The sequence below is a fragment of the Pieris napi genome, chromosome 8 (genome assembly GCF_905475465.1).
Source record: "Pieris napi chromosome 8, ilPieNapi1.2, whole genome shotgun sequence".
In the NCBI taxonomy this organism is placed as follows: domain Eukaryota; kingdom Metazoa; phylum Arthropoda; class Insecta; order Lepidoptera; family Pieridae; genus Pieris; species Pieris napi.
Genome location: NC_062241.1, coordinates 7,643,363 through 7,665,854, shown reverse-complemented (window position 1 = coordinate 7,665,854; position 22,492 = coordinate 7,643,363). Strand labels below are relative to the sequence as shown.

The window sequence follows — 22,492 nt, the reverse complement described above, 5'->3', positions numbered from 1 at the left end:
TATAATATAGAAAAAAATCGGTATTATTAATAGGCTTAATATTTCAAATCGTATATGAACAAGACTAACAACAGATTTTGCTATAGATTTGTATTGATTATACCCTCATTTCGTGAACTTTAAAATAACTAAACGCGTCGTTTTATTGATCATATTCATAGGACGTTAAAATAAAATGGTCATGTAAAGCACATTTTAGTAATTTTATTTTTGGTAAAATTTACCACAATACAAAATAATAATAATAGAAATAAATAAAATAATAAATGTATAGACAGGACATAGAACTATGCATTGTAAAATTGGTGCTTTTAAAGCAATAATATAATTTATAATAACATTTAGGCAAAATGGCATGTGTTCACATAAAATAAAAGCATTATATTCAAAACGCAATCAAATAATATCAAAAGCGAATGTTCACAAATGAATCAAATCATTTATCACTTGGTGATTTGGTCATTCTCCATTTTGTATAGTACTAACAAAACACATATCACTTAAAGCCCAAATTTCATGAAAAAGACAAACTACGCGTCAATTTTGGCTGTAATTCGGAATTGTAACTTGAAGACATATATTACATTATTTACCAATGTTAGTAATTTAATACATGGAGTTGCCAATATAAAATATGGAAATGGCCTTTGCCACTGTAATGATGTTAATTTCCTGACATTGTTAAGCAGAAAAGTATGTGATGATTGATGATTATATATGGAAATACAAGATATTTTAAACGTGACGCGTAGTTTGCCCCATATTATCATTTATACAAAACGAAAATCACAAATTCACAACACTGCCAGGGTCAACAAGTAAAATTACAGCAAAATTAGAATTAATGTTAACATTATTTGAATATGAAATTAAAATTATGATAACTAATCGATAAATTTATCTGTACTTTTTTATTATTATCCATAAGTCGATGTATAATTCTAAACCATGTATAAAATGTAGAGAAAATTTTAAAATTACAATCAACTATTTTATGGCTAGGTTTGAAACTAAATCACAAATTCTACAAGGACTAGTTATCGGACAATTGCTGAGGATGGCTGTTCACAAAAAATGCACTTTTGAGAACAAATTGTGTTCACTTTGAAATACAGGAATGATTTTGTCTGGTTACTTTTTATGAACAACCAACCTCAAATTTTTGGGGTGGTCAAAAACCTCATACTCTTAAGTTTAAATTTTGTTTATTAGCATCATGTGAACAGTGGGGGTTTATATAATATGAAGTTACAATTTTGACTGTTTTTATATTTTGACCACCGCAGAAATTCCATTTTCAGATCAAAGTATGACGGAGAACAATGTTTATAATTCAACGCTAAAAGCATAATATATGTATATCGCGTAATCAACTTATGCTTTAAATATTCGGACAACTTAGGGCTCCGTTCTCCCTTCAATATCTTGAAACTCAAAAGATTTCGTTTTATCACTGGTCTGTTTTAAGTAAATCGTGTCCGAATATTGTAATAAAGCGTTGAAAACAAACGTTATATTTAAATATTAACACAATAGCTGAATTATTGAACGTGAAGAGCATTTAGGCTGTACAAATATCGTAAACACTAAAACTATCTGATCTATTGACTTCATAAAATACGTTATATATTAATACTGCTCGTGGGATGCAGTAAATAAAAAATGTATATAACGCCTGCCCCTGAATTAAATTCAAATTTATTTTAACAATGTGATGACAATGTGATGTGTGTATTCTACTTTCGGACTAATCTTGGATTCCGTAAAAAACAATTAAATGAAATAAATCAGGTAAAACCCAAGCTGTGCTGAAAGTATTAAAGCTAATAATGTGCATTCACGTTAATACGTGCATCGGATGTACTTCTCTCATCCCGCGAACCCACACACCGAATAACTTATCTGTACAATACATTAAATTACATAAAGTACCCTACCGCTATGACTACGATAAAACGATTTGTCGCTTAACCACGTTATTATGACAAATAATTCTCTTATGTACATTCTCTATACAATACTTAAAAAAATTACTAAATTGTAACATTGTACTCGAAACTACCCTTCGAATGTACCGGTATTTATATCTATCCGTCATCTAGTATGTACACGAGATACGATTTCGAGACTTAACTGATCACAAGGATAAGAACAAATGAGGAACAAATACGATACCTATACACTATGCCCTTACATTCGTCACATATCACAACAACGTTAATGTACCTGGCCTTCGAGCCGGAAATGATACAACATAAAAATATTTACAAAAATATCTAAAACTTATCACAAAATATTAATTTCTAAACCAATAAAATATACAATCCAACAACTCCAAACACTGGGCAGATTCAATATAGAGATCATAACAAGATTCATGTAAATGTGTCTGGCACAATGTCAAAGGTGGGAAACGATATGTCGTCTGGACTTATTGTCATATACTACACTTTGTGCTCGACCCAGCATTTCCTTACTTTTCACTCGCCAAATCCGATCTAAGCTAAATCGTCCGACATTATCAAAATATAGTCTAATTTATGTACTTCCATAAATTATGCTAGTGGAAAAGAAAACTAATCATCGTACAGGCTATTCTATGTCTATTTCATTAGTTGCCGTTTGGTTCCTTCGCCCGTGGGACGGAACACTTGTTGGGCGTTTTGCTCGCTTCTTAATTGACATAATTATTCACAAAAGTCTATTTTTATTATTTAATTGAGATACTTGCGACATTTTTTAGCTCCACACGTGCAAGGTATCTTCACTTCTTCGAAGGGAAATTTGTAGTCATAGGTTAGTTCTTCGCCGACGGTGATGCGACGTAACGCGAAGATAAGGATGTGTTTATGGCCGTGGATGTCCACTACACGAGAATAGCAGTTTGGCTGAAATAAATCATTTCAATTTAGTCTTAACAGGATCAGGCAACTTTGACGGTAGCAGAGCAAATTTCGTCTAGACAAGTTCAATTTATAGATATAATTTAGGTATGCTGTTATAATTATAATACCCAAGTTGTTTCAAAATATATCATAAGTTTTTGCTATTTAGTAAAAATACGATGGTTATATCAAATAATATAACGCAAAAAGGAGGAAACCGCCACGAAAAATGTTGGACCCCAGACTTGAATTGTTAATTACTATTATTATGTTAGATAGTCTTTTAATTGAATTTTTTCACATTCACACAAATGAAAGAAGTTGCATGAAGTGTTCGTCATTTACATAAGTAATATGGTTTTTTTTTTGTTCTATTTACAACACAGCAGATAGCAGTAAAATTTGAAAAGTAATCGACCATATAATTTTTTTTTTAAATACAACGTATTGGTGTTTGGTGCATTGATAATAATAAAAAGATTCTATAGCAAAACTGCATTAAAATTGATATAGGACAGTACTCACATCACAGGAGTGGTTGATGAACCGCGCCGCATTGCCTTTGAGCGTGGCGTCGACTACGAGGTTATCGTCGATACGGAACATGTAGCAGCCGCCGACGCCTCGTCGCCCACTCGTCGCTTCGTATTTCTTCTCGCGCTGGTCTGCTAATACGGCACGTATAACTTCACCCGCATATTCGATTACCATGTCACCTGAAAGAACAAAATATGTATATATTTGTCGCATTATTCTTGCAGATAATACATTAGTAAAAAAGTTATAAAACTTAACACGAAATTCTCACCTTCTTCAATATCGCGCTTGCAGAAAAGTCCTCGTCCATGAATATGCGATCGATATACGCCTACTGATGCTTTCGAAGTCTCTTTTAGTTGTCTAAATCTCATTGCTGGCGGGAGAGTTGCCAAACGTCTGCAAAATAATTCATTAATTAATAAAAGTATACAAATATGTATATCAATTGGAAGTTTAATATTTATTAATTTATATTCGATGTTTAATAATACAAAACAATCATAGATCTTAAATAACTAGGGAGGAAACGGCGGCTTCCAAGAAAAAATAATAGAGACATATGTCTTAGGGGGCGTTCAAGTATTACGTCACGCAATTTTTGGAGATTATTGACACCCGCCCCCCGTGTAACGCGAACGTTTTTCTGTACCCAATAGTAAAATGTTTCGTGACCACCCAGTGACTCGTTTTAGCTAAGAGTTACCATTATGTGCAGTAAAGTACTGGAAAGTCGAAAATAATATTAACAATAACGCGTAATTCAATTACCACCCCGCATCGTAACGTTTTACAAAAGGACCCACCGAAGGGGGAGGGGCCCCCCAAATTCGTTACGTAATACTTGAACGCTCCCTTATTGTATATATATATACTAATTGAAGATATAGTGCCAATAATTCAGACAATTGACGCGATCGAGTGAAGATTACGATATTACATATTAATTACCTTGAAATAGAGTTCTCCCCCTCTTGCCCACCAAATGGCGGTGGTTCCTCTCTAAAGGGTGAAGCCATCCAGCTAAAGATATCGTGGTTCTGTTTTCTTGCGATAGGTCCCGTTCGGGCACTACCCCATGGACTTTCTTTAAAACCTTCACTGAGGTCCAAATCATTGTCCCAACTGTTTAGTGCGCGCCCTTGACGGATCTTGTACTTCGTGCAGCGATTAGCCTGATAGGTGATATAACTTCATTAATGCAAAAAAAACATTTGTTTTTTAGTTAAATACGTTTCAATTTCTTAATTGAATAACACATAATATAACGAGGATGTTCATAAATACCCACTAAAGAGGTAAGAACTTATAAATTTCGGAGGGAAATTGCCATTTTTATAGAATAAAATAATGGTTACTTACGCCTGGTAGTTGTTCAATTAGATATCTCAATGCATTGTTGTTAAGTCCAAGTAAGTGAGCGCCGGAAAGTGTTGATGGTAGGTTGTACTGCATAAGAGGCAATCCACACTCCTTTCTGGTGTTTTGTACAGCTTCAATTACTTTAGACCACAAATCTGATAAGGATGACGAGCTGTAGTTAAAGCCATCCTCTGACGTCACTTCATATATTAGTTTAGGGCCATCATCTTTAGATGGTTCAGGGGTTGGCTTCGGCAACAAGGGCTTGTTCTCTTGTCCTTTATAAACCCTGTTATGTTTCTTCGACACTGTAACTTCCATATCCGACTTTTTGTCGCCGAGAGGTCGCTTCATAATCTTTTGAGGTATTGATTTGGCAAGTATAGTTGGAGACTTATTTATATCTTTTTCAATTAAAACTTTCGAATTCTCATGTTCAATCTCAGCATCCAAACTTGGAAGTGATGTCATTTTTGTAATAGTTTCAACTCGTTCGTTAGTTCTTCCAGGCGGTGGATCCACTAATGCCATACTGGTGTTTGCTTGAGGTGTTTCAGTCGACATCTGCAAAGCTCTCAACGCATCCAGCTGTTCTTTTTCCCTTTTTGCCTTCTCTAGTTCCATCATTCGCTTTGATTCCTCGATTGCTTTTTCCAAGTCACTATCAATATTTTCATCTTTTACATTCAAATCTGGCATGTCATGACTAACGGTTCGTTGCTTGGGTACCGTTGTCGATTTGACGCCCACGGATTTACATTTACTCTGTCCATCTCTATGTAAAGGCAGCACCCTATTCATGGGTCTCATAGACATCGGATTTACGACATTAGTTGGTATACCAGACTGTTGAGTCGGAGGAGCTTTAGGCAATGTAATACTGGAGCTATTTTGAGTCGGTAAGTTGATTGTATTATTTTGAACGGGTATACAAATCATACTATTAGCACTGTTTTGGTTTTGCAATAAGTTAGTGGTAGTGGGGAGTGGGAAATTCAAATCAGCTGTTTTAGAAGCAATCTTAGGATCTACCAGATTGTTTTGCACAGTAATATTGACTGTGTTATTACTGGAGTTGACGTTAATATTCATTGGGGCACTGTTAGGTATTGCTTGGAAGGGAACGTTTATCATTGTACTGTTTGCCTCTGGTTTTTGCTGGAATGACAAAGGATCCGGTGTAACGTTAGATACATTGCTGTTGGAGTTATTAGTGACCACACGAATATTATGTTGTTGCGATATTTGATTCATGTTACTTTCTAAATTGGTATTACTCATTCGGTTTCTTTCTGGTAAGTTTATGATTCTATTGTTATTTGAAGGATTCATTTGCATATAGTTCATCTGATTATTAACCGACATAGCATGGTTTTGCTTTTCGTTACCACCACCAATATTTACTTTACTGCAGTCATTTTCAGGAAGGTTTGACATCGTCATATTAGTATTTATGGATCCCATTATATTTTTACCTCTCAATGCATCTCCGGGGAATTTAGGTGACTCATTTATTGCCATATTTCTACTACCATTTATTTGACTATCTAAACTTGATAACTGATTCTGAGCTGTATTGTTCGGATTCATACAACTACTTATATTTATCTGAGTATTGCTCGGCACTTGATTTCCCATCATCTGGTTTGAGTTATTATTATTATGTGCTGCGTTGCTACTCATCATCATATGATTGGTATTACTGGACATAAGATTTACATTATCAGAGGAATTATTGCAACTCATCAACAACTCATGCGCCGATACATTACTTTGGTTATTGTTTCCATAAATTGAATTGTTTGTTACATTGCCCATCATCATGTTATTGGACATATTATTTGTATTATTCATTCCCATATTATTATGCATCATATTTCCAGAATTATTAAGGTTCATATTATTTGAATTCATATTTGGGCACATTTCAAATGACTGATTAGTACTAAACTGTAAACTGCCATTGGAACAAGTATTTGCACAAGCATTTTGGATCTCATTTTTAATGTCTGGTATATTAGGCATGTGTAAAATCGAGTTGTTGATTTGTTGATGACTGGAATTATTCATTTGCATAGAACTGTTAAGGTTGCCATGCATATTAATGTTGTTTACAGAGTTCATAGTATTCATCTGGTGTTGCATCATATTAGAGTGATCTAAAGATGCTCTATTATTCTGGATTTGATTCAAAGAGTTGTGGTTTTGCATGTTTATTGTATTGTTTTCATGACGAATGTTATGAATAGACATAGGAGTGTTATCAATTTGGTTACCAAGATTCATGTTTGGATTATTTCCGGCCATGTGATGCATATGCATGTTATTGTCAATTTGCTGTCTGTTATGCATTTGATTGGGAACATGTTGATGCATATCAATAAGATTATTTTCCATATGCGTCCGATTGTTTGAAATTTGCATAACATTAGGCATTTGATGTTGATGGTGGTGAATATTTTCCATTTGTCTAGTTTGTTGCATTGACATTGGTTGATTCATATGCATATTAGGATCCATTTGGGATCTGGTATTACTGTTCTGTACTGTATGATGACTCATTTGTTGCTGCATTGAATGCATTTGCTGATTATGAAGTGTCTCCATCGTTCTGTTAGCATGCATCTGATTTATGCTATTTAAATTATTCAATGAATGTTGTTGCATATTATCCATAACCATCCTGTTATTTTGTAAATTATTTATGTTATTTAGTGATTGGTTCATATGAATTTGATTAATATTATTCAAGTCAGCTCGATTTATGTTGTGAGAATTAGGCATACTATGCATATTTATATTTTGATTCATTAAATTATTATTTTCTGGTGAACTTCGTGAAGTCATCATATTTGATGGATGTTGATTTGATGAATGTTGATTTGATTGATTAGTCATAAAATTATCGTGATACGATCTATTGCCACTGCCTTGATTTATTTGTGGGTGTTGCAACTGATTATTTTCACCCTGACGACTATGTTGAATTTGTCCATTCAAAATATGAATCTGATTATTGGGTTGTATTTGCTGCGGGTTATCGTGTGAAATTATTTGCATATTTCCATGCGGCATGTTTCCATTATTCATAGATGGATTATTGATGTCATGCTGTTGGTTATTTTGTTGAATGTTATCATTAGCAGCTGGTGCATTAGTTCTATTATTAGATATTTCCTGGCAAGACGTATTTACATTTTGCATTGAACTATTTGAATTCATAATCTGCATTTGTCCATTAGACATGGAACTAATTTGATTTTGATTATTCATAATATTGATTGAACTTTGATTTGTTTGAGTTTGAGGTCGTATAGTATTATGAGGAATAATACTTATCGATGGCGTTGAATTGTTCATATTGTTAGAAACCTGACAACTACTCATCTTGTGAATACTCATAGAGCCGAGCATGCTCTCAGTATTGTGTTTGTTATTGTCATTGTTTCCCATATTTTGAAAAGCCTTTTCGTTTTGAATATGCTGTTGAGAGTGAGCTGCCATAATTTCTTGAGAAAAGTTCATATGACCTCCTTCCGTTTTAGACAATGCGTTTATTTTACTCAATTTCAATGTGGTGTCAGCGTCGAAGTTATTTGATAGGGAACATGCTGGCGAATATATATTTCCTGAATTTATTTGAATCATATTGTTAGAGGTGTTTATTGACGGATGATTGTTATGTGCATTTCCTTCAAATTGATGGGAATGCAAAGATCCCGTCATTGTATTGCCATTAATAGACAGCAAGCAATTCTGGTTCAGCTTATCGTTATCATGAGACATATTTTGACGTCCATTGATTCCGCTATTCATGTTGGATGCCATAGATGTAGCAGCATTAGTCTTTAATCCTATGTTATGGACCTCAATTTTATTGTCCCCCATATGAATGCTGGTTGGGGGATTGATTTGTCTCCATGGGGTTGGTGATTTTGTACTGTGAGTAACGCTTATAGTTGGCATACTGTTGCAGTTAGAGTTATCATTTAAGTTTCCACTGATTTCAATCACATGAGAATTTTCAATTTTCATCGAATTATTTTTATTCGATGATATCGAACTGGATACAATAGGTTGCGATAGCGGTATCGACTGCATAGAGAATGGAACAGAAACTGAATTTGGAATGGATTGAGATATTGCCATAACTGGTTGTCCAGTCGATGAAACTAGAGTGACATTTGGAGACATCGACACATTATTTTGCCTAGAAATGATTGCTTTTTGAATATTCTGCACATTATTTGCCAACGTCATATTGTGAACTTGGGATGTAATAGGGTTCATAGTATGTTTCCCACTTATAAGGTTTGCCATGGATTGAGGTCCTAAGGTCATTTGCGTCGGACCCATTTGCAAAACTTTTTGAGTTTGTCTGTTAAGAGAATGTTTATCTGGAAGAGGTTGTAGCGTCAAATTAGGCACTGAAGTTTTGACATTTTTGATTATTTGCGGACCCGATTGCACAGATTGACCGGTGACAACATTGGCTCCCGATGATGCTACTTGCGCAGCTACACCTTCTCCGACACTATTGACGACGACATAACCAGTCGGAACTTCCACAATCGGCTCTATCTTACTGGCTTGGAAGACTTGTGTTGTCGTTGCTGAAAAGCTACTGTTTTGAGCCAGTACTCCTTGCATAGCCGTAGAGACAAACTGTTGTGATGACATTACAGTATTTTGAACTATAGTTTCAAGACCATAATAGACAGGCTGAGTAGTCAAGTACATGCATCCGGATGGATCAGTTACCATTTCTAGAGTAGGAGCTGAGCCAAGGATGACTTGGTCATTGCAAAATTGCGGTAATATTGTACCTTGAGGTAGTATAGTCGTCCCATTACCAGGAGATATGATTGTGTTGCCTTGGGAAACTAATGCATTCGGAATTATTGTTGTCTGACCATTTCCCATTCCGCTTTGTGAGACGACAGTTGCTCCAGTCGTCTGTAAGGTATTATTGGGCAAAAGAGTTGCTTGAGATGTCAAATTTCCTTGCGTGAGGCCTTGAATCGCGCCTTGTGGAATTATTGTAGTGCCGTTTTGAGTGTGAATTGCTTGAGGAAGTATAGTCGGGCCATTTGGACCTTGTGAAATAATTCCTTGGGTTTGTATTGCTCCTTGGGGTAGTATGGTCGCCCCTTGTTGTAGAGTTTGCGGCAATACAACATTTCCTTGGGGTAGCAACACAGGAATACCTCCACTTGGAACTGCGACCAGTCCTCCTGATTCGGTCTGTTGTATTTGGAATGTCTGAGGCATAAGACTGCCTTGAGATATAAATTGGGTCGCTCCAGTTTTGTAGTCTCCTTGCGGTGCAATGGTGGCTATATATTGCATATTTTGATTTTGTTGTTGCGATAAAGCTTCCACGTATGACATGATATTTTGGTTTGCCATTGGTTGGACTATTATCGAAGGCTGTCCCGTCTGATTGTTAGTTTGTAACTGAATAACCGTATTGCCTGGGCCAAGAGGTGATTGGTTGATGGTCGTGATCGTTTTTTCCAATTTAGTCTGCCTTTTGATGGTATTGGCTGGTTTTGGTATTGTTCTACCTCTCGCTCTATTTGCTGTCTGATACATTGATTTAGATTGCACGGGGGCAGATTGCTTCTTAGGAGACTTTTGCTGTGATCCTGATAACATTATTTGTTGTTTTACCTGTGAATTGGGAGAAGATAATCGTTGCGTGGTCATAGCTGGTACAACAATAGTAGGATTACCTTGTATTTGTGGCCGCATCATAGGCTGAATATTTTGAATAATAGAACTATTGGGCATACTTTGAATCGAATTAATTGGCAAAGCGATAGAACTAGCACTTGCCATATTTGGAAAGTTGGCGATTTGACTCTTCCCCTGTATCATCTGGTTAGAAGGAATTGTAAGAACTTGATTAGAATTTGATGATATGACTTGTATGCCTCCCGACCCAGTCAATAGCTGAGTCATGTCCGCTCCACTATGGATTTGTTGTATGTTCGGGTTACCATTGCCAGGTTTGACACAAATGTTATAGGGCAGAAGGCCCGGTTGAGTAATAATTTGTGGACCCATGAGCGAGCGTCCCCCGGCGGAGCTGGTCTTCGGCGGCAATAACATCTGTGGTGTAACAACGATTTGCGGTGATGAAAGCACTTGTTGATTAGATGAAACCTGGACATTTGTTTTGCTTTGATCGAATATAACTGTCCCAGATTTCATTTGCTCCGTTATGGTCATGGTCATTTCATTATTAGGTCCGGGAGATGGTGTTTCGACAATTGTACCATTAATAGTGATTTGTCGTGTATTTATCGAGGTTCTTCTTGTAGATATAGACTCAGCCTTCACAGTATTTTCGCTTCCATTTACAACACCCGCGTGAATGATCATGGGTTGGGCAAATGCGTTCTGGAATGCATTTTGTAGTGTGGTTAAGGTCCTATTTTCAGGCGATTTTGGATTCTCACTTTCACTCTCACTTGTAGACATCATATCGCAGGATGGGATGTGTCTGTCATACGATTCTTTGTTTCTGTAAGTGCACTGGCATCTATCACATCTCACCAACTGTTCCATTGGACCAGAACCAGAGTTGTCATCTAAAGGCCGCATGACCAGTTCTGGCTGTCCACTGATAGAGTTACCGGCTATGGTCACAGTGTATGTACTTTCAGATCCAGAAGCCCTGTATAAATATTGGTTTGTTTGAGTTTTGTGTATATTATCACCATGATCTTCGGCGCCATCTAGTTGTTGTATTGGTGAAAAGTCACTTTGAGGACTGCCCGGTCTTGAACTACAATTACTATCTGACCCAGACCAATCTCCCGCTCCATCGAGTTGTGAAATTGGGCTGCATTGAATTTTTGTGTAAAAATCTATTACATCAGTATAATATCCTTCGTTTTTATCATTTTTATCAGAACTTTCATCCTTTTCTTTTGGTGATGTTGTTCTGTAATTTATTCCTGACGTATGCGGTGTTTCAGAACATAATTCGTCGGAATTAACCGCTTCTCTTTTTGTCTTTTTGTCAGTATTTTTGTCACTTTCTTTAATTGTATCTAATGCGTTTTCAGGTAGCGATCTTTGTACCTGGCTCATTTTTTCGGTGACAGTGGATGATTTTCCCATTTTACATCTTTTTATTGTAGAGGATAATAGATTCGTATCAAATTTATTATTCCAAGTCAGGGATGACGACCTTTGCTGTCCGCGGCCCGTCGTCAGGGACTTAAGACTATGGTTTTGTAGAAGCATTTCTGATTTGCTTCTTTTAAGTTCTTTACTCCCAGACTCTAGACGAGCATTTAGCAACTCGTCAATAAAATCGGTCGACCGTGAATCGGATTTGTCATCAGATTGGCTCATTGCTCCATAAAATTCGCTCTTCAAGTCCATAGCTACGAGATCTTCGTATGACATTAATTTCGGGAAAATATCTTGCATTGATATTCCATCCAACAGATCGTGATTTAAGTCTTCAAATATGGCATCCTTCACTTCTGGCGGAAGAAGGTCAGCAGTATTCTGTGGTTCTTCCTCATCCTGTTGTTCTTGCTTACAAACATTATCAAGTAAGAAGTCGACCACCTGCTTAACAGCTAAATCTTCCAATGTTACAGCATTGCGGAATTTAATTGGTGATTTGTCACTTTTCCGCATTAGCACCTTCGTTGTCCCTTTCTCTAAGCTGTGATGCCACGCTCCAATTTCAGCCATAACTCGTTCCACAACTTGGACCTGCATTGTATGGTCTACTGTTATATTCACTCCATAGTCAAACCCAGGTAAGGGTTCAGCCAGTATAAGCTTTGTCTTAATTGTATATCTGACAATTTTAGTAGGCTTCTTACATGACCAGAAAAGTCGAGTGCACGAAAAATCTACTGGCATCAGAAAATCTTCGTAGTCTGAGACAGATGGCACTATTTTCCCCAAACTGTTTACACATAAAGATCCCATCAAGAATTGTACTTTAGATATTTCACTGTATCTTTTCTTTTTTTTGTCTAATTCTACGTATACTGGCCTCGTTAGTTCGAAGTCAGCATCTTTCTGAAGACTCTTTTTTGGTATATCCTTTCCATGAGTTGGACAAAATACTCTTTTGTCGTCTAAAAATGCGCAATTAGTACGCCTTGCACATGCGTAATGATAAGTTTCACTACAATTTTTAGCGCAACATCCAACACTAGCGCCTTTGGTTTCGCAAGAAGCGCATTTGATCATTTTGCCCCTGGAAATAGCAGAGTGCACATTTTGCAAGGAACCGTCGATTTCTTCAAACACCTCTGCCGACCACAAAGCACAATTAGCATGAATCCAATCGTTTTGACCACAGTATAACAATCGGCCCTCCATTGCCGGTAGCCCATCACCTGTTGATTTGCATAATATGCATATTCTCGAGTCAAGTATAGGATAAAACTCCAATAAATCTTCTTCTTCTTTTTGTTTTTCTTCTAATTTGGGTACTATCTGGTCCAAAGGCTTCTCAATGGACTGCACAGTGTTTCTTACACCTTTGTTATCAGACATTTCTTGATCTTTTAATGAGTCTGAATCTTCTTGTTCTCCTTCGACTTCTAGATTTGGTTGGAGACAGTTGTTATCACAATTAAACCAAGGAAATGTTTCTGAAAATAGTTCCTTATAAATCGAAGTTAAATCCACACTAGCCGTTCTTTCAATTACTTCTTTCATGTCGTGATTGAAATCCTTGAGAGATATATATTCATCGCTATTTACTCTTTTCTTTATATCCAACAGTGATGGTGAAATAAGTCTGCTCATGTCTTCCATATCCTCATCTTGATTCATGTGACGAATTATTTTAGGACTCAGATCTTGTTCACTGTGGGCTTGTGGAAATCTATCAACAATTTCATCATCATCAGAAATCGGTTCATATTTATCCAACAAGGAGGGCGACATGGCGACTGCCTTTTCTTGTTTATCCGATGGATTATTTTCATGAACTTCCACGCACGATGCATTGAATTCAGTTTTATTGTAGAGGCCGGTTGAGAAGCAAATTTCTTTGTTTTGCATTAATGGTTCCTGAAGGTTTACGACCTTATGCGATGGATGTGGCATTTCCTCTTTTTCCATTTCATCATCATGTATTAAGGGGCATTGCCACGATTGAGATAGAGCGAGTTCGTCCGTTTTTTGTGTACTTCGACGACCCTTTGCAGTATTTCGGTAAACCTTTGTCTCCGTTGTATTGTTCATAGTTTCATCTCCAGTGTCGAAATGTAACTTTCGTATTGCTTGAGGAGAGGTGAGCCGATAAGGTTTGTTGGGTACTGGAGTATTTTTGTGAGGAGTGAGTTTCAACAGAGCGCAAGCTTTTTTGTTTTTGGCGAGGAGTTTTAAGAGATGTAAAAGTCTTCCTTTTAAATGTTCCGTTAACATTTTCCGCCACGGCGGATCGTGAGGCATGCATTTACAGCAAATATACTCGATAGATGGTGGCAATGCTGACAGAAGCTGGTATCCTTCGCCTGATAGACCCTCACAGCTTGCATGGACCCATCTTGCACACCAACCACATTCCATCATCTGAAAATCCCAAATGTATATTTAGAAAGATATACATATAAAGGTGGACAAATAAAGACTGATCTAAAGAAAAATGTAAAGTTAACATGCTAACTAGCTTGCCAATCTCTGTACATATATATATTATTTAACATTTAACAACAAATAAATAACATATTAACACCTTTTTTTTTAAATGTGTGTAAAGAATTAAATAAAATTTTCTAAATAAGATATCTTACCTTACTATCAAAGTCATTATCCCTATAGCATGCTTGGCATAGGGGACAGTAATTGCCCTTTTGCCGTAATTTGAAGCAAGGCCGGCAGAACGGAAGACTTCCCACAAACTTGTTAACGCGGCTGCTGTCACAACTCTTGCATTTCAGACATGCGCTACATATCTGTAAATTTAGGATTAGTTAATATAGCTAATTCAACACATTTTTAGCTAAAAAAATCGGTTGTCTGTAAAGTCGGTTAACTGACGATAGTTGAACGTGACGTCATTAGAAAATATTGATGGAATGGTTACATTTTTCAAAAGAAAATTTTAATAGGTATTTTGTATGGATATAGAGAATGAGGTAAATGAAAATTACAATTGAATTGATCAAGTTACATTTATTTGTACGCATAAATACAATCATGTCAATTTTAAATGGAACGCCTCAGAGCGAGGTAACGCCGCATGAGTCATGTTTTTTCGTGCGTGCAGCCGGCTCCATCGATTTATAAGATTTAGAAGACGGTGTCACGTCAAAAAGTGGTAACGGAATCTGGCAACGCGCAAATCACTGCTGTTAGTTTCACGGCGATAGAAAGCTTTTATCGTCGCGGAACCTTTGAAAAGTAAAAACGCCACAAGCGCACAACAGTCGTCGATAATAATACATCTTCGACCTATTAGCCGAATGTCAACGAGATCCCATCAGCCTAAAGCCGTCTACTCTACCTGTGGCCAGTCGCTCCTGTGGTCCGGCGGTGCGGGTGGTAGGCAAGCCGCGTGGTAAGGGCGGGCGCAAACACGACACGAGACGCGCGCGGACGGACGAGCGCACGCTGCACACCACACGCACCGCGCGCACGTCCACGACGCTCCACCTCCGGAGCCCTCTGCGCACCACCCGTGGTACCATTCGCAGCACGACGAACATACCAACATCTGAATTATTCAATTATTACAACTTTAATTTTTTGTTTTGGAAGTCAATCAGTATTGTAGGATCTATTTGTTAGCTTATAGGGAAGAGGTTTAATCTCCTTGGAAAGACTGCTGCTTAAAAATTGGATAGTAAAAGGAATACCCTATCAGGAATAATTAAAACTAAAAGTGTTTCACGAAAATACTTCGTGAAACACACGTTGTGTGACATATATGACAAGCTAAAAGATATGTTAAATATTGAATTTTCAAACTGAAATTGTAAAGGAAATGGACACAGCATTTTTATATACTTATTTTTATATAATTATCATTAGATGTTGTAAACATCTAATGATAATTAAACTAATAAATAAAATTAAGCTAAATAATATCATACATTTAAATATTTATAAAAACAGTCCTGACTTAACAGGTGATCTTAAATGGACAGGAGTGCACAATAAGTGAATAAAATTTACAGACGAAACAAAAAAACAAACAACAAATTAATTAAAAAAATCAAAATTATATAATAAAAATATACAATACATGAAATTCACTAACTACTATAGGCACTAACAAATAATAAAACTTTTGACAGGTCACTCAAAATGTAATTCATATTCAGGTATAGAACTATAAAAAAGTTGAAAAGATTACCTTCTCTTGTCCAGCACTACCACACAGGAAGCACAATTTAGCAATGGTAAATGGTGCAGTACCAATCAGTCCAAATCCAGAATTACACACTTCGTCGGGATCATAACTCTCCCAGAAATCAACACAAATTAGCTCAGGCCTATTTTGACCACATTTCTGTGATCTTCCTCGCAACTGAAAATTCAAAGTAAATATAACACTTCTGTAGTAGAAGGCTTCTAAGGGTGAGATCTATAGTGCGCACTTAGACTTTGCTCAGACTTAACTACAACCATTCTTTACTTTTTAAAGGATAATAAAGAAGGTATTGCATGAAATGAAACATCAATTTCTGTCTTAGCTTGAGCTTAGCTTAATCTCACCGTTAAAATGTCTATAAATATACTAAATCATAGTTTAACCTTAGTGTTTTTCGTAAGTAAAGTCTGAGCAAAGTCCAAGTGCGCACTATAGATCTCACCCTTAAAGTGTAACAATAGTATACTTTTATTCATTACTATTTTTCAAAATTCAATATAAAATATATTTCACATGAAAAAGCCTCTTTTTGTTTTTGTTGGGTTAAATTTGCCAGTGTTAGGATATTTGCATTATAGATATACGTGACATATTATGCAAAAGTTTCAATAATAATATTTTTTTAATTGTAAATACTTACATTGCTTATGTTTGTTAGTGGTTTGTAGGTAGATTTCTTTGGAATAAGATCAAGAACAGTTTCATCTTCGCTGGATTCAATTTTAGCTTTTGGTACAGTAGGTTCAACCTTTCTTTTCTTAGGCTCTATTACTTCGTGATCTACCTTAGTTACTTCTGGAACAATTTGCAATTTGTTCTCAGTATCTTCAGATTCACTCATTTCTGGGGTAGCTCTATCTTTTTCTATTGCCATAGAGACAGTATCATCTGATAGAGTTGGCTTATCCTTGTCCTTTTCTTCTTGGGTGGGGAATGTTGCAATAGGCTGGCCAAGGACTATAGATGCACTCCGACACACATGTTTAACTCGGGGTCCCTTTAATTCCATTTTCTGTCGTTTTGGATCTTCTATAAGCTTTGAATCACTTTTATCTTTCTTACGAACTTTAATTTTGGCCAGACGACGCTTTCTATTGCTGTTTGATTCTTTTTCATCTTGTTTTTCATTATGCATTTTGTCTTCCTCCTGTAATGAGAAAAAGGAATTGTTATGCACATACAGCTTAGTTCGTTGAACATATCATGTTTTTCAAGATTATTATATGATTCAAAACAAAATAATAAAAATAAATGAATAAAACAGATTCAGGAATGTGTTTACTATTAATGCCCTACAAAAATGTAACATAGCACCAATTACATTAGTTTAGCTACACCAGATCCGAGAAGGACATACCAAATTTATCCAGGGTAAAATGTACTTTCACTTTGTAACTCTCTAACTACCACTAAGTGAAATTTTAAGATAATCTTTTGTAATGTGAAAACCATAAACCACAAATTTACAAACTCACATATATATTTATGGATTAATTATTATTTTACATACCTCTAATCCATCAGCCTTCTTAGATTTGACAGCAAAGATATTGCTCTCATTTTCATTTGCAGATAATCCACTAAACAATGGTGATGGAGTTGTCAATCCAGAATTACTAGTTGGTTTAGGTGTTAGAGTATTTGGTTTAGCACCAGGCTTCATGTAAGATGGCAACATAGACATTAGGATCGCTTTCTTATCAGTAGGCACTTGGAAAGCTTTCAAACATAGCTTAAGCCAGCAAGCTGGACACCTTGCCTTATTAGAACATTTAAATAATTTCCACTGTTGAGAGCGGAGAACTGGTGGAACTTGACAGTTACCTGAGAATGTAAGAATAATGACATTTACTTTTAAATACTATTTAAGAAATATTTATTTGTTAATACTTAATGATAAAGAAAACTAATTAGCTGCAAACATTTGTTTTTCTTGGAATCAACAGGTAGAAAAGCTCAAAGAAAGTATTATAGAGTTAGACTATAATCCATTCAACCCATCAGAATTGGTTAGGCAGTTTATAACCCATATTCTTAAATTAAGATTTAACAATTAAGACACTTGGAGTTTTCCAAGAAATGGAACTCCCTATGTATTTGAGATTACTACATTGAATATTATTTTAAAAATAAATAATCATACCTTCTCCTCTTTCACAATGCAGGACAAGTGGTGATGTCCGTAATGCCATTCTATCCTTTTTGAGTAATTTGGAGACAAATTTACGGCAGGATTCACATGAATAAATTCCAAATTTTCTAGCTTGTTTTACAAACTTGTAGAACCTCACAGCCCCACACACTCCACATGTAACTGTTGTTGGAGGATTAGTTGCTAAAAATTAATAAGATTAATGATGATTTAAGTCATAAGAATAACAAAACATGCAGTCATTTATTTAGTCCTCACTTTAATACTAAACACTAAAGAAACTTTGTATATATTATACATATACATATTACAATATTATTGTGTGCTATTTTAGTTAACTTTACTTACATGATGTTGGGGCCACAGCTGAAAAGGGTCCATCTAGACCAGATGTTGGTGGTGTAGTTGTTAGCTGTAACCGAGCCTCCCTTATAATGACTTTGCCACTCAACAATTGAGAGGCTGATTTATCTTTTTCAGGGCTGACTAAAGGCTTTTCTTCCTCATCACCACTGTTCCTGGGACTCTCACTTTCCCAACTATCTTCTGACTCTGAACCACTACTTGAGTGGCTAGAACTACTTGCATCAGATAAGTCCATGAGTCTCCTCATAGAATTTCCCGTTCTTTCTTCTTTATTCGCCTCTGGCGACTTTTTTTTATCATCAATATTTGAATTCTCATCCTGTAGAAGTTCAGATTCTTTTTCATTTGAAAATAAATCATGAGTGGCCTTTCGGGAAGTTGTGAGACCAGAAAATGAATTTGTTGATTTATCTTTAAAAATACCAGTTGATAAAGGTTGATTTTCATTTTTATCTGGCTCTTCATCTTGTGGTGAATCATCATCATGTAAATTATTAAAAACTAGCCTCTTTAGTTTTGGTTTCTTTAAAACCTTTCCTGAACTCAAGCTGCTTGATATTGAAGTTTGGTCTTCACCATCAATAAACCTTTTATTTGGTTTTATAACTCTTGAAGAATGACTACTTTTGACTGGCAAAAACTTAACTGATCCCAGACTTTCTTTCTCTACTGGTGAATTGATTCTTGGTGGAGGTGACATGCACCGATTTTCACTGAACTGTGAAAATTTGTTTGTAGACTTTGAAAGTGGATTCAAGTTCTTCTTTAAATAGCCTTCATGATATTCTAATGAAGATTTTGAACTCAGATCAGTTAATTTTGCTGGTTTCAAAATGCTGTTAAATGTTTGGTCCGATTGTCTAAATGCAGACTTCTTTTTTATAATTGAAATAAGAGGAGCATGATGTTTTGGTAATTTTTTGAGAGGCAGCAAAATATCCTCGCAACTCTCCACAGTGCCAAAAGTAACAGTCTTTTTCACTTGTTTAGGTTTATCTCCTTGTGGAGGCTCCATTTTATTTTGTGACCTAGTTCTAACTGGAGATTTGGATGGATCACTACTACTCTCTGCGGTTTCTTCTTTTTCACTCAAAGGGCTATCTTTATTTCCACAACTCTCTGAATTTGCCTCTTTCTCATTATTACTTTCTTTCTTCTCTTCTTCCTGAAATAGATTTATAAATAAAAATTAACAACACCTTATTAAACAAGCTAATTAATCAGTAACTAATTTTTAAAGTACATAAATACAATGATAATAAATTATATATATGCAGATATGTTAATAAATATAAGTTATGAACTACACTATTGACAATTTCTATGGCTTTGATAGTGTGATCTAGAACAGCAAACTACTGTAATAGATTTTCAAATATTGGTTTGTGCAATTACTATTTTTGTCTAAACTACATAGTGTAAAGATGATAATTGATGTGGAGATACCTATAGAGAACTTATATCAAAGATACATTTAATGTTCAGAAATGACAACCAATTATACATTTATTTTCTTCAATAAGCATCAAATAGTTATATAAAATAAAACTCATAGAACATTGGATACATGTCACTATACTACATAGACATATTCATTATCAATTTGGTAATTATTTACCTACATTCTATTGAAATACAATATATATTATTATTATTAGTTTAAATTTCATAGGTATGTGGAATGCAACTGATTTCAGATCCTGTGTTCAGGTACTGTATACTTTCTATATGGGTCAAAATTAAGCAATACCAACAGCTTTTTAATATAGTATTGTCTTTGATTGACATAACCTTTACAGCTTTTTAAAAGTTTTATCATCTTAATGTAAAATTTGAAGATACAATAATAGGCCAAAGCTGTGTACCTCTCCCAACTACAAGAAAATTCATATCAAATAAAAATACATATAACAATACACAAGTAGTTTGATAAAAGCTACTGAGTTAACTTCTTACAGATCTTCAGTATTACATGCAACATAAACCGTGAAATGTGTGTACAGTATAATATCTCTTTTTAGTAATAGAATGAACAGATGTTTTAATTTTTTGACAAGGCTGAATAATTCTTTTGTTATCAAAAGTAAGGTTATCTTTCTAATACATTTACATTTTGTAGTTAATTAAAAGCTCTGCTAAAAACAAGATAACAACTAAATTTCAATTATTGTTTCTTTACAGTCCTTGACCTGTTTAAGAATTTAATGTTGCTTCTTTTCTATGTTTGTCAAATATTGATACTCTGTGATTGACGCTTCATAGTAGTCGAGTTATTACGTAAACAATATGATCAAACATATGTTTGAAACAATTATAATAACATATCAGCAAATTAAAGATAATTGCGTTGTACCTCTTTCTCCCCCGAAAAGTCATTAGTGGTTGAACTACGGCTGCCTGCATGATTATCAACAGTATTCTCGTGGTAAACAGTCCCCGACAAAACACTTATGCGTTTTCTGTTATGGAATTTAAGGGGTTTCCCTGGGAACCTGGACCTTCCCATTTTGATATGCACGTAAACTAAGGACATTTCAGAGGGTTCCCAGCAATAGCAAGGAAACTGGCGCGCATGCTCGGGCCCGCGCGCTCCGCAACGCCATTCCACTCATTTATGCAATGTGTACGACAATTAAGACGCAGTTTTGATCACTAACACGCCAAAACATAAACACTAAAACACCGTTTACATTATTCACAAAATAGAGCACTTCACACAGTTTTTATAAAGAACAACATCATCCATCATTTTAATGGTTGACTGATCGTTAATGCCGTATACGTTGTTACGCTTCCATTCAACAAAGCATTGTCGGCGATAAAACAAAAGAGAATGTTGTAATGTTCCCGATTCCACAACGCGTCGCGTCAGTTACACTATCTGTGTTTTGTTCCATTTGATAGGGGAAACGAAATTTAATTTAATGAATCGCCCGTAATTTGACAAAGATGGCTGTACGACGCGCTATAACAATACCGAACACGAGTGATTAACGAGTTACGAGACGAGGCGCGCGAGGCCGCGGTGTGAACGACACCTGGCTCTCGGAGGCCAGTTATGGATTTTGAACCAATCGCGACGTTAATTCGGACCGGTATGAAAACAAACATGTCCGATGTCGTTCGGTATGTCTTGCTTGCTCTATAAATGGATAATCTATCTGCATAGACATTAGACGCACCAATAGCTTTTCGCTCCACTCAAGATTTATCAATAAAATTCTACAAAATATTGTCGTACAGTGTACACTGGCGTAACGCAATCGCTCTAGGGATAAGTTTTATTGGTTTGCTTAGATAAGATTTGTAGATACTGAATAGTAAATTCTTCTTGTTTGGAGTAGGTATTTACTTATAATTATTTTTAAACGTTATACTACAGATTTTACCATTCTTAAATATAGAAAATTTTAAATACCTACATAGTTAAACTGTGTGGCTGTACAATAAATAAATTAAATTAAATGTTAAAATTTATATGGTCTACCGTACTCTACCAAGAATGTTCACATAGATATCGCATTTGCTAGCGGGCTGAACCATATTAGATGCGATTTTAATAATGTTGATACTACAATTAAATTATAAGTATGTAGTAATCAATATTTTTTAAATATTCGCTTTTAGAATATAAAAAAGGGTAGAATATGACAGGTATACAACTACATAATATATTTTAATCACCATAATAAAAATATACAGTATAAAAATCTTTAAAAAGTAACTGTTAAGTTCTAAAATAAAATATTCATATTTTAAACCACGTACTGTAATTCTCGCACCCTACTTACAATGAACCCCCTAAACCCACCGGTCGATCAT

General features: G+C 35.5%; 1 protein-coding gene across 1 annotated transcript; it reads right to left on the bottom strand.

The window, feature by feature from the left end:
- Positions 1-184: 184 nt before the first annotated feature.
- On the bottom strand, positions 185-21,745 carry LOC125051581 (histone-lysine N-methyltransferase trithorax). Its single transcript, XM_047651999.1, has 13 exons — positions 21,024-21,745; positions 18,653-19,835; positions 18,296-18,487; positions 17,663-17,976; positions 16,793-17,299; positions 16,135-16,308; positions 15,283-15,492; positions 14,570-14,731; positions 4,785-14,348; positions 4,374-4,597; positions 3,694-3,821; positions 3,411-3,601; positions 185-2,888 (listed from the first exon to the last, which is right to left on the bottom strand). Exons 1-13 carry the CDS (start codon positions 21,201-21,203, stop codon positions 2,715-2,717), a joined length of 13,203 nt encoding a protein of 4,400 aa, XP_047507955.1. The 5' UTR covers positions 21,204-21,745; the 3' UTR covers positions 185-2,714.
- Between the last annotated feature and the right edge of the window lie 747 nt (positions 21,746-22,492).